The 13,293-nt window shown below is 40.4% G+C and overlaps 2 protein-coding genes across 2 annotated transcripts in view; both read left to right on the top strand.

The window, feature by feature from the left end:
* Positions 1-4,530, top strand: part of slc4a11 (solute carrier family 4 member 11) — a 94,813-nt gene extending 90,283 nt beyond the window's left edge. Inside the window, exon 20 of the mRNA XM_084568697.1 lies at positions 1,379-4,530. Within this exon, the coding sequence (XP_084424823.1) occupies positions 1,379-1,445 (67 nt within the window). The 3' untranslated portion in view covers positions 1,446-4,530. The remainder of the gene's footprint in view (positions 1-1,378) is intronic.
* Positions 4,531-5,624: 1,094 nt separating this feature from the next.
* On the top strand, positions 5,625-12,237 carry rpia (ribose 5-phosphate isomerase A (ribose 5-phosphate epimerase)). The gene is made up of 9 exons (XM_084568580.1): positions 5,625-5,884; positions 6,572-6,632; positions 7,136-7,191; positions 7,931-7,990; positions 8,089-8,153; positions 8,233-8,301; positions 8,734-8,875; positions 10,128-10,227; positions 10,344-12,237. Exons 1-9 carry the CDS (start codon positions 5,699-5,701, stop codon positions 10,439-10,441), a joined length of 837 nt encoding a protein of 278 aa, XP_084424706.1. The 5' UTR covers positions 5,625-5,698; the 3' UTR covers positions 10,442-12,237.
* The last annotated feature ends 1,056 nt before the right edge of the window (positions 12,238-13,293 follow it).

Genomic DNA, 13,293 nt, shown 5'->3' with positions numbered 1-13,293 from the left:
CGGTCACGGAGGAGAGCTCGGGTGTCGACGCATGCGTCTCTGATTTAATGCACCTTTGGTTGGTGCTTGTAGCAGAGCGACAATCTGCAAACACGGCCGAGACTTGATAGGATGTTAGAGAACAGGTACCTGTGCACACATCTGAGGTCAAAGGTCAAGGTCACAGAGCTTTTTCTTGTCATGTTAACCGCATATAAGCAGGTGCAGCACGTAGTGAGACGAGAGGATGTTCCTCCGCCAGCTGCATGAAGACATAGGACTTAGCGCAATACAAGGAAGTGTGCAAGCTTATGCAGACAATATGAAACAGTGCAAACGGTGCAAGAAGAGAGTGCAAATATAAACAGTGCAAAACACATGGTAGACAGTGCACTTATAAAAAGACATGACACAAAAACAGAGAGCAGCGCCGACTTATGAGCAGATCAATGGAGTATGAGCTGATTAGGAGCATAGTGTGTGCAAAGGGCTGACTGTGGGTTGTGAGCAAGTGTGTGTTGTGTATGTTCAGCCCAGTTTCAGTGAGTTCAGGAGTCTGATGTACCTTTATCCAGATGGAAGGAGGCAGAAGAGAGTGTGTGAGGTCTTTCCTTCAGGTTAAATTAGGGCTGTCAAACTCATTCAGCCTAATTTCAATCTCAGCGAGGCCGGACCACGTTATGAAAGTGCTTACATTTAATGAACTGCACTATTATGAAACATGTAATGAACAGCCGGATGTTTCTTAAGAAAAACAAGTGCGATTTCTGTTGAGTTCTAGGTCTCAGTGTTGTGTTATGTCCACAACTCTTACTAAAACATGGTGAACCTGTCTTCAATGTAACTTTGGCTAGATTGGACCGTCCGGCGGGCCGGTTTTGGACCCCGTACCGTATGTTTGACACCCCTGATTTAAATGCTTCACTGTTCACCAGCTAGCTCTGTCTCTTTCTCTGCTGCCGGACAGAGAAAGCATCTAAAAACCGTCTGGTGGCTCAGCAGCAGTTTCAAAGTTGACTTTACTAGCAGATGTACACACTCAGGTGCCATTTTGTGTCCTGCGGTTTTATTACCTGGCATTACACTAACATTATTTATATCTGTGAGTAGAGGCTGAATAATAGATATACATCTGTACGGTTTAAAAAAGACCATAAACTTGAATCAACATGTCTAAACCCTGAACATGTTGACTTCCACGAAGGGCAGATTCATTCACTGCTCATCTCTACTGTCTTTGTTGCACCTTCCTGTAAACGAACCACTGACTTGCTCTCTTGTTCGCAGCGAGGAAGCGATCAGCCTCGTCTGATCAGCTCTGACATACCCATGCTTTCTTTCTCATGTCTGTGTCCGAACGAGTCTCAGCTGACGTAAACGCCGTCTTCTCTGTGTTTAGGAACAACGTGCTTCCTCATATCATCGAGGCCAAATACTTGGACATAATGGACGCCCAACACATGTAGCCACAGACGGACACGAGCTCTGGATCCGCGAAAAAGACGTCTGGGATTTAAAGAAGAAAAAAAAAAAAGAAGCGAGAAAAGAAATGAGGATTAACAAAAAAACAACAACATATTTTTCAATGCAAAACTGTATGGAAGCAAAAAGAGAAATAGCGACTGTTTTGATTTTTGTATCTGATAAGAACATTCTTGCAGGTGAAGCACTGGAAACGCGGGAACCCGGGTGAAGGAAGTGAGAGTTGTGGGAAACATTTTTCCCCGGGCGTTAAACCGACGGCATCTCTCCGAGGGAAACCGATAAGGAAAAAAAAATAATAATAAAACTAAAACAGGACCGTCCAGAACTCCCTGTTTCCCCTCTGTTTGACCCCCTCCCCTCCCTCCCTCCCGTCCCTCCCTCTACGTCAGATTGTTCAGTGCCATATACCTCCATGTAACTCCCCTCACGCCTTTTCCTTTTCTTCTGTGGTGACACTTTACAATATCCTTACTGCAGTGTATACGTCTGTGTTTGAACCTGTGGGGAAGTGCTTAAAGTACTCACTGATACCGTGTAAGTAATCCAAAACGCTGCCAGTGTACATTGCTTAGTTCTTAGAGAGGTGTGATGGCACAATGTTAGTTTGATCCCTTTTTGACCTCTTTGCGCTCACATTGTGTTTTTACACGTTTTTTCACATGGGCGAGTTTTACGTACGTACACTGTGTTGATAAGTACTTAAATACTTTTCCGTGGGTGAAATCCATTTAAAAAAACGCTGCATTTGGGCCTGGGTAAAGTAAAACAACCTCCATCATTGTGCAGTGTTATAAAACTTTCACATTCCTGCTCCTTTTAGCTGTGATTCCCTGTTTTTTTTGTTTTCTACGAAGGACACTTATGCCCTTGCATATCTAGTTTAATTCCAACTTAAAGTCATTAATGAGACTATAAAGCAGTGTGTCTGAGACTGTGTGTGTGTGTGTGTGTGTGTGTGTGTGTGTGTGTGTGTGTGTGTGTGGACAATGTGTCCTGCACCCAAGCTTTCATCCAGCTCTTTAGAAATCCCTTTTCACTTTTAAGAATTTAAGTCCTTAAATAAATTTAAAGAGAAAAAAATGACACATTCCATGGATATATATTATATGTAATTATTTAGAATGACAGCACAAACCAAAACATATAGTAAAGTCTTTATCAAATTATAAGTATATTAGAGTATATTATGGCAATTTCCAAAAAAAATAAAGTAAAATAAAACATTTAAATAGAATATTTATTTATCATAATCTTTCAGATGCTAATTTTGTGTGTTTACCCTGAACTGGAAAGAGATATGTGCTTATTTTTTCCTCCTTTACATTCCACAGTTGTTGTATTTTGAGTGTTTGTCTTACTTCTCCGCAGCGTTTCCACGTCCAGCTGCATGTCAGAGTCCAACACAGTTCTGGTGCATTGTTGGTAAAGAAAGTCAGGTTAGAGGTATTAAAAAAAAGAGAAGAAGAAATAAATAAAAAACCGTTTGGAGAGCTTTGGATTCAATAAAATGCATCCTTTATTTTTTTTGTGTTCCGAGTGTTCAGAGTTTTAGAATAACCTGGTCTTGTTTTTCTATTTAGATGTTATGATTAGATCAGTGCTTGCAAATGTTGTCATGTAATAATGCTCCAGGCGTAAATCTGGAGCGATTTATCTTGTTATCTACAGTTCAAAAAGACAAAAAAAGAACAATTTCTAAGCACTGGTTGGCTTCAAGCATGTCTCATCTGGGTTTTTTGATACAACGTGATGCCAATGGACATGTATCCTACACACGAGAAAAGAAAAAAAAAGAATAAATACCAAGTAGCAAGTCAAACAGTTCTCGTTTAAAAGACGAATGCAATGCTCAATATTCAGCAATACTGTGTATAAAACTTCACCGGTGAGATTCGGGATTCCCAGCGGAGGCGGACCCGTCACTGAAGCAATGACAGGCCAGCTGTATTTTTTTGAGACAGCAACTTTTCAGTCCATCCTCGTCGTACAAAGAAACGCTCTGTGATTATACTGATTCAATTATTTCACACATCAAGAAGAAAGAGAAAGAGAGAGACAGAGAGAGAGAGAAAAGAGAAAAAAAAAAGTTTGCCTGTCAAAGAGGCATTCACAGTGCCGGGTTTTATTACGGTTTAGTTGCTTTCCCAATATCAAAATGGCAGCTCCCTCATGCAGTTCAGTTCAACTTTGTCTTGCAGATGTGAGAAAGATGTCCAATTTAAGCAGATGTCTCACGCTGAGATAGCAAGGCATGGAAGGAAAGCTCGGAAGCAATTTGCATAATCCTTGGACTAAGCCTTAAGACAGCACTGGTGAAAGAAGGAAGAGATTGTGAGGTTTGAAGTAATATGTACAGTTTGCAATGCAAAGTTTAGTTTTTATCAACTATCCATTATAATCCATGGCAAAGGTATTAGTTTCTAACTTTGGACCGAGTCTTCTTCTTCTTCTTCTTCTTCTTATGTGACAGTACTGTTGTCGTTCCTCGATATCCTCACTGTACCGGTGATTTTGGAATAGCAGCAAACTTCTCTCAGAGGACTTGATATTGGATTCGGCGTGAACGACATACTATATTCCGTTTGTGAAACCTCAGCTCCCCCCTCTTCCTAATTGGATTTGTTTGAAATTGCGTACTGTGGTGTTCTGTTTTCATTTTTTCTTTCTTTCCTTTCCTTTCCTGATTTCATATAGCCTACTTTTTCTAATCAAGAATGTATGATGTGTGGATTTTTATATAGCATACTAATTTAGGTGTCAAACAGAAACTGTAATTTTGTCAAAAAGATCAGCTATATTTGTAAGCTGTAAATGTAAAAACGAGAAAAAAATGGTTATCAAACAGAATGTGTTGGTTTACTATAGTATATATATATATACATACTGTACACTGAAAAAGAGAGACTATCTCAAGCTGTTTGCCAAATAAAAAGTAGTAGTGATGTAGATATGTGTGTGCTTCATGTTTGATGTGCGCTTTAAGATGCTTTTAACCTCATGAACATGTAGCGCCACCTTCAGGAAAACATGTTGCCTTCGCCAACTGTTTTAATTTATGAGGTGCCGTAAAAGGTCAAGATGCTCTGTGACGCTCATCTGCTATTGTCACATGGTCACATGTGACTTGACATAAGATAAGATAGAAAAAAACAAGATAGGACACAATTAAACAAGATAAGAGAAAACAAGAGAGGACAAGATATTACATGCTGGGATAAAATTAGACAAGAGGGAATAAGATATGATAGGACATGATGAGATGAAGATGTATTGATTGCCCACAGGGGAAATTTACACGTCTATAGCATAGCATTCATACATAAATAAATACGAATATAGTCAAAGTAAGTCGAGAAATGAGCAGAAAAGAAGTGTATATACAGTAAAAGCACCAGGGTGCAATTTGTATATTTCAAAAGGGCTGTGGCGTATTGCATCCATTAGAGACTACAGCTGTAGTTACCAGCAGATGTAACCGCCCAAAGCTAAACTAAACAGCAGATTTACCGGGATTGAACTCCACAAGGAATTAATTCCTTAAAAAGCCAACTCGAACCCCATCCTCAGGCCAAAATATCATTACAGGCAAGAAATTTCGTAATACTACAGAAATGTTATTGACATTCATGCTCCCGAGAAGATGAACCCAACCCGTCACATTTTATCTCTTTCAGTACAAACTTAAAATGATTGGCCTCATTTCAGAAGGACATTTCTTGCTTGTTAAAAAAAATAATAAAACACAATGACTGGGCATGACTACATCACATAACATTTAAAACAAAGGAAATTACAATTAAAATGCCAAAATTCATGTAATTGTATTTCATCTTTTGTGAGTTTAACTCTTTTCCCCAAAGAATTCCCAAAGGATTTCAGATATTCTCAATCAGAAAAACAGATGTTTCAAAGTTTCAATTTCAGAATAACAGAAAGCTCAGTTATTATTATTATTATTGTCAAGATTAAACCTTTATCTGATAATTGTCATTACATGTGTAAAAATCGTTTAATATCTTGATATTAGTTTACTTTTAGCTGCTAAAACCAATATTTAAATAGTTGCAGCAAACACTTCCTGATTGCAGCCTCTGTTTGTCCACGTGGGGTCGCTGCACATGCGCACATTACCGCAGACCCCAGGCAAGCACGAGCGGCTTGCTTTCACCGCCGCTCTTGACTTCCGGGTGCGGAGGGGAAATCTGTCCGTCTCCTTGCCGCTGGGGGCCGGGCCATGAGACTCCAGGGGTGGGTCTCCGTCTCCTTGGGTAACCTGGCAGCTGGGTTTATTCTCCCCGCAGCATCCCGGAGGCTGGCGGGTACTCAGAAACACGTGTGTCCCTTCAGTCGGTCCGCAGCTAACATGGCAGAGGAGGCGAAGAAGCTGGCCGCGTACGCCGCTGTGAATAACCACGTCCAGGTAGAGTGGAGACTTTGACAGTTAGCTTCTGTGTGAACACATTTTGACAGCCTGCTAGCTTAATTCACACCAGTTAACATTTAAAACAGCATTACATCCCTCTAACACGCTAGCAGAGTTGGCTAGCACACGTTAGCCTACATTCTCAACTTGTTTAAATCCAGTTAGCTAAGTGTTATGCATCCTCGTGGGCTAACTTTATCTAGCATTAACAGCTAAATATATACATATAAGTTAGAGCATGCAGTTAGTTAGCTGCTAGCACAACGGTGGATAGACAGAAATAGATGAGCTAACTTGTTAAGCATGACTTTAATTAGCAGTCTGAAATCTGAAACTGGTGATGCCATAATTAACTAATAATTAAAAATAAAGTACTTGATTTGCCTTCTCCTTTACATGATTTGCCTCATTTGTTCTTTAATTAGAAATATAACATTCCACATCTATTATTTTAAGAAGCTTTGCAGGACACATGCTACACTTCTACACATGCTAAAATGTAAATAAATACATCTTAAGCATCTTATACTCATATGAACGATAGATTATAACTCAGTAGTTGTTTCATGGTTCATTCTGCACTTGCAGGAAAGTCAGATCTTCTTTTGCTGCTCTTTGCTTTCTGCCACCTTTGACCCTGTTTTGAAATGTGCTTTCATCAGTTTCTACTCTTTTCACTTGCAGAACAACCAGGTGGTTGGAGTAGGCAGCGGCTCAACCATCGTCTACGCTGTGGACAGATTAGGTGAGTGAAATGAATGATGGCTTGACACACCGCTACATCTTGGAGGTGGTAACTGGTGAATTTAGACGACAAGAAAAAAGACACCATGTAATTCAGCTGCCCACTCGTGGTCCTATGTGAATAAAACACTAATATAAGGAGACAGGAGGAGAGTTAGCGTAACACACTGTGGCATTTATGCAAGCAACAGTTGCTCTAGCATTACCAACATATTGCAATATTTGCACGGTAAAGCAGAAACAAAAATATACACAAAAAATAGAGTATTAATTATGATTAGCCCTATATATAGAGTGTATAGTACCACAGAAGAAGAAATCACTGAGGTGGGCGCTCTGAACTCATTTTGACGGCCAGGTATAGAAACACTTTGTGTAATTCTAACGAGTTGTTTATGCAGGACCCTGTTACATATTTCTGAGATCCTTATCCACGTAAAATTCACGAGCTGTTAAAAGAACTGAACACCCGGTTCTTCCTGTTGTGTTTGCCGTTTGTTGCAGCGGAGAGAGTGCGCGAGGAGAAGCTCAACATCGTGTGTGTTCCCACCTCCTTCCAGGTTAGTTGGACAGCTCAACACACATTCGTACGGCAGCCAAATATTTACAAGTTGTTTAATCTGAAACTCATTTCATTTGCCACTAAATAATTGTCAGTTTACATCCTTAAAATTATAAAATGGTATTCAAGTATACTCATAATATCATAGTTTGATATGAAAACTGAATTAAAAAAAATCTAATTATAAATGGTAAATGCCCTTGTATTAAATACATTTTCAATAAAATATATTTGTACTTTACAGTCACACCCACTAGTTTAGATCTAATCTATATGTGGAGAAACAATTAGCATTAGCCATTAGCATTTTCTCTAGAGAGGCTTTGTTGAGGTCTTGTCTGAAACACAAACAGAGGGAGGACACAGTTTCACCCCCCACGTACTGACCAAAGTCCAAATGCTGACGTTGATGTTTTGTTGTTTTGAGGTCAGATTTAGTGGCCAGTTTCCTTTACTACTTTCATTTATTGGGTCTCCGTCTAAAGAATTCCCACACTTTTGCAATTCAGATTCAGGCCTTTTCTTTGCTTTATTATTATTTTCGCCCTGCTGGGTCGAAAAAAAAAAGGTATGTGTAACATTGTGGCTTTACATGCAATCTGTTGCCTCAAAGAACCATTTCCTCTTTCTTAAAACGGTCACAGTGACTGGCATTTATAACACAAACAAACAAACTGAAAACCGTCCCACAGCGTTTCCTCTGCATCTCATTTCTTCTCATTTCTACACTCGCACAGGCCCGTCAGCTGATTCTGCAGCATGGCCTCACGCTGTCAGATCTGGACAGACACCCGGAGGTACGATGAGCCCCAGTGAATGTTCCTCCTCAAACATTGGAGAGTAGTGAAGATTGTCTGTGCAGCACAAGTTTTCAGTTTTTTTGTGTTTCACTCAGCTGGACGTGGCGATCGACGGAGCAGACGAAGTGGACTCCAACCTCACTCTGATAAAAGGTGGAGGGTGAGTAAAGTTCAGCTGAATTTAAACAGCATCTCCCCCCCGACTTCTCTCCCTCACTCCCCCTCTCTTTGTCTCCCAGCGGCTGCCTCACTCAGGAGAAGATCGTAGCCGGCTGCGCTCAACATTTCATCGTCATCGCCGACTACAGGTTTGTGTTTTCTAGTGTACCTCGAGTTTAATTATTCGATTTGATTCAACAAGAGATCTGTTGGGATTTGGAGGCCACCGTTTTCTGCCTCACTGCAAATATCAAAGACTTGAAGTTTATTAGCAAAGCCTTGAAAAGTAAATCCTTTTTTAAATGTTTGCTTGGTGTGTTTCAGCTTTTCAAATCGGTTAATTGGAAATTTGAAATGCCACAGAAAAGGATTAAAAGTTATTTTGTGCGATAAGCTTGTCGACGGCGTGCCTTAGGATTTTGGAGTCGGTGCTGCAGGGAAAGATTTGAACTTTGGATGACTTGTGAAAGTTGTTACCCTACATAACTAGTAATCCCATCATTTAACACATCAGTTATAAATCTTACGTGAGCATCTTTTAAAAGGCTCATCCAGCTTTTATTCCTCCTTTCTTCCCCCAGGAAGGCCTCCAAGGCTCTGGGCCAGCAGTGGACGAAGGGAGTTCCCATTGAGGTCATCCCCATGGCGTACGTTCCTGTCTCCAGGACGATAGCGAAGCGCTTCGGAGGAGAGGCCAACTTACGGATGGCTGTCAGTAAAGCAGTAAGTGGTCTATCTTCTTTGTCCAGCACTCTCCTCTTCTCTCCCAACACCTCTCTGAGCGTTACAGAAACAATTTCACCGTTGTTTTCTCTACTCACAGCTTTTGTTTTCCTCTTGGGTATATTTGATCCTAGAAGTCTGTTGAGGATGACGGATACTGATACACATCACCTCCCCAGAAACAAATCAGTGCAGTTAAACCAGATATTAGCAGACTATACATTACATTCTCTTTATTTCGACTGCACATATTAATGATGAGTTAATGAAGTAGGCAGCAGAACGTAGAATATGAATAAAGTTTACTGCAAGTCTTGGGCTAGACCTTCAGAACCAGGTCCAGGTAGGAATATCAAGGTTTTATGGTTTTTATTGTCATTCCACAACTTAAGGTGCATTAAAAGGGAACCAGCGTACAATAGAAATCAAAAGGATCTGCAGTAAATCTAATTAGATCAGTAAACTCAGCAGTCTCAATAAGCTAAATAGTCTCAAATAGACTAAACAACCTCAAACAAGGATAAACAGCAGTGCAGCTGATGTCAACAGGGTATTAATAAATAAAACAGACGTGTAACTGTACAGATATTGCACATAAAACACGTGATAACGAAGAGGGTGGCAGTGTTTGTGAGTCTGTTCCTGAGTCTGTTGGTCCTGGACCTGAAGCTGCAGCCTTCGTCCTGAGGGGAGGGGGGTAAACGGTCCCATGTGTGGGGTGGGGAGGTTCTTTCAAGACCAATTTTTTTCCCCTGACAGTTGCATGTTGTCAATCAACAATGGAGCATGCGTCTACTGGAAACTTTGAACAAGAAGGAGTCATGGTACAAAAGTATAAACTGTCCAAAACAGAAAAAGAGTGATAGCTGGAATACCTTTGAAACTTTTATCTTTATTCACAACATGGACTTCCTAGCAGCATGTCTGCTAAGGAGCCTAAGGCAGGCCTAGCTGCACCAAACCACACAGAGATTGGATCAATTTCATCTTACCTGTGTCTTAATTCACTTTCTATTCACTATCTATCTATCTATCTATCTATCTAATCACAGACCTGCTTTTTCTTAATTAAAACTCACTTTACAGTCACGCAGGATTACTTGACAATTACACAAATCAGGCCATGTTAAAGTTTTCACTTCATTTTCTCTTGAAGATGTTTTAAATAAACAGTATTGTAAAACATTGGCCTCTTTAGCAGAGCTTGGGAAAGCCTATGTAATTAACTAGGTTGTGTCTTCCTGGATTCCAGGGTCCTGTGGTGACTGACAACAGCAACTTCATCCTGGACTGGAAGTTTGAGCACGCTCAGAACTGGATGGAGGTCAACACCGCCATCAAGATGATTCCAGGTGAGCAGCTGCCAACGAATCATCACATATTTGTTTTTGGCTTTGATTAAATCTTGAAACCTGTATGAGACGTTCAAGATTTCATTTCAAGGTATGTGTCCGTGTGTCCCGCTCAGGTGTGGTGGAGACGGGGCTCTTCGTCGGCATGGCTGAGCGCGCCTACTTCGGGATGGAGGACGGAAGCGTGCAGGTTCGGAATCCTCCGGTCAACTGATGAGTTTGCCTCAACCACCACAACCACCACCATCATCACACCTCCTCCTCCTCCTCCTCCTCCTCCTCCTCCTCCTCCAGTGAATGACCTCACTTCTCCCACAAGTGCCAGATTCATGATTCACCGGGTCTCAGCCTGTGTTTCGGTTGCAGCTCCTGGATAAAGCAGAAGCAGGGAAGTTCTCACACACGTCACAGTCGGTTAGAATTTGAGGCTCGCTCGATTTTTCTCATCCTGGAAGGTGGTGCTACCGATTCTGTGAGTTTTAAAGTGCCTGACGAGTAAAATGAAGCGATTTTCTATCTATTTTCAGACAAACAATGAGAATGTCGTCTCCCTCTGTAATTAGCGGGTTTGACTGAACGTTTGTGGTTCTCAAGCAGCGTGATGAGTCACTGCAGAGTAAAACTAAGAGGTGCCTTGACAGTATAATCTATTAAAAGTTTTACTTTAAAAAGCTTATAACCGTTCATCAAGCTATTATCTGCAAGGCTGAAGCAAATTAAATTAAAGTCCACTAGTCAAATAAATGTCAAGACACTGTAAGCAGTCAGTTTGCCTAATAGTTTTGTGTAATTAGATCAAGGAAGGCATAAAAATGAACACTGCTCCCCCCTGAAAAGATTAATTGAGCTAAATAATATGCAAATATGCAGGTTTATATATTCATACTAACAGCTGTCCTTGTTGAGGTTCAGGTACGGCAGGTAGAAAATGACGTCTGTGTTAATGAGTCTGTGGCAAAAGATTCCTTTAAGTCAAGGTAGCAGAGTTGAATGAAGGATTTCTGGCTAAACAGTTTATTCCACTGGTCAAACGTTATATGTCGTCATGATTAAATGTAATTCTCTTTTTGGGAAGTTTTGGAAATGTTTGTGGTTTCCTCTGAGTTTCAGCTGCTGTTGCTGTGGAGTTACTTCAGTCAGTCGACAGAGTTAAAACCTGCAGCTTAAAAAACAAAAAACACTGAATGCATGTAGCTTCCTCCACTGTGTTGGTATTTTTTTGTGCCTGTAAGTCCCCTGCATGACGCTTACTCGTTCCTCACACAGTCACAGGAGGTCTTGTGCCATAAACCTCATTTCAAATAGACTATGTACAGATAAAATATTACATTTAACGGTGAAGGGATGTAGCGCAAAAAATATGGTGCCTTTGGTTTGCCAAAGTAGTAGAATATCCTTTTTGAGGATTCAGATTATGTAGCTGCTCAACACGGTTTAAAAAAAGCAATCAAATCAGAAATGCAGCAGTTAAATATAGTTCCTAAAACTAGAGTTCAAACATCCAAAGTATTTACTGATTCACAATCTTATTCCTGGTGATTTAAAAAAAAAAAAACTAAAAACTGCACGGCTTTGAATGTGGGGATGTTAACCATCTTACGTTGTTGTTGTAAGTTTATAATGCTTTGAGTTACTAAAAACATATTTCCTTGAATTTTCAATCAAGCTGTTGACTCTACTTTAGGCTCACAATGCCTTACACTCTGGTTTAATTATTGTAAAAAAAACAAAACCAAAAAAAAAAACATTATGTGTACAACTGTGAGAGACTCAGGTGAACATCGAGGCTGGGAAATTTGACACGATCAAACAAATTTTGTGGTTTTGTCTCCAAGCCATTGTCGTCCTGGAGACAACACTAAAAACTAACCGAACTGATATTGTTGCACCAGCATTTCTTTCTTTCTTTCTTTCTTTCTTTCTTTCTTTACCAGTTGACTGTGATTATGAGTTTGCTGTGAAGGTACTATATTGTTTTTTTCATTAACCAATACAGGACCAAATTGAGAACAGCAATGTTTCCTTGTTTTATTTCTGATGTCTCACTCACATATTTATCCTCATCATTCTATCTGTACCAAAAGGTGATGCACAGACTCAGTTATTTCAGTAATTTTTGTTTGCAGTTTTAACTTGCTGATGCAAAATTTTTGCTGTTGTTGATGCTTACAATATAAGCATTTAAATGTTTGACATAACATTTTCTCCCTGAAGCTGGGGACCTAAATTTTAAAGTAATTGTTAGTAGAAGCCGTTCCATATTACAGCCCAGATTAGTGTGCAAGTTAAACGTTTTTGTTTTTGTTTTTCCATTCAAACTGTTAAATGTCAAATGTCAAAAAACCTGACGCTGTTAATCTCATGTTTGGCCACAGGGAGGCGCTAGAAATCCAGACCCTTTAATTCTTAAGTCTGTTACTGCAAGCGCAGCAAACTCAGGCCTACAATGACCTCATATTACACCAAAAATAATAAAAAAATATATATATTTATATCATCTATATATATATAACATCTGCGTCTATAACTACATTTTTTATATGACCCATTTTTAAGCAACTATTTTATTATATGAATTTGTGAAAACATAACTATAGAAACTGGAAAATCCAGTGCGTGCATGCACCCAGACAAACATTATGTCATAGCCCTTCCCTGTTTGTTTGTCTGAAACTCGTGATCAGGAACCAGGAACTGCAACCTGTCAACTGCACTGAAGCCACGTTGATGTTTTCATGTCGCCTTATCTTGACGACTACCCTTGAGTGACAGGCGAAACACCGAATCGGGCGCTTCCCAATCAGTCACACCGGGACCCACGCCGACCAATGGCGCTGCCGCTTCTCGGCGTCGTCTTTCTCATTGGACGGACGACGTAACATTCCACCAATCACAGATCCTCCACAGGAAACGCCATCGGGGACTTTTTTGCGTCACCTTTTTCCACCCCGTTGTGTGGCAGCCGCTTCAGTGCGCCTGCGTCGACGTGACTGACGGCGGGTCAGCCAATGGGGTGAACTGTTTGGGGGGCTGGAACGTTCTGAGCCCGCCTCTTTGAGGGACGGA

The sequence above is a fragment of the Chelon labrosus genome (assembly GCF_963514085.1).
Source record: "Chelon labrosus genome assembly, chromosome: 20".
Classification (NCBI taxonomy): domain Eukaryota; kingdom Metazoa; phylum Chordata; class Actinopteri; order Mugiliformes; family Mugilidae; genus Chelon; species Chelon labrosus.
Note: the sequence above shows the minus strand (reverse complement) of the source record. Positions and strands in the feature narration are given on the sequence as shown.

Coding starts and splice junctions, on each gene's coding strand:
- rpia (XM_084568580.1), top strand. CDS start 5,699: ATGAGACTCCAGGGGTGGGTCTCCGTCTCCTTGGGTAACCTGGCAGCT. Junction 5,885..6,571: donor CTGTGAATAACCACGTCCAG/GTAGAGTGGAGA, acceptor TTTCACTTGCAG/AACAACCAGGTGGTTGGAGT. Junction 10,228..10,343: donor CGCCATCAAGATGATTCCAG/GTGAGCAGCTGC, acceptor TGTCCCGCTCAG/GTGTGGTGGAGACGGGGCTC.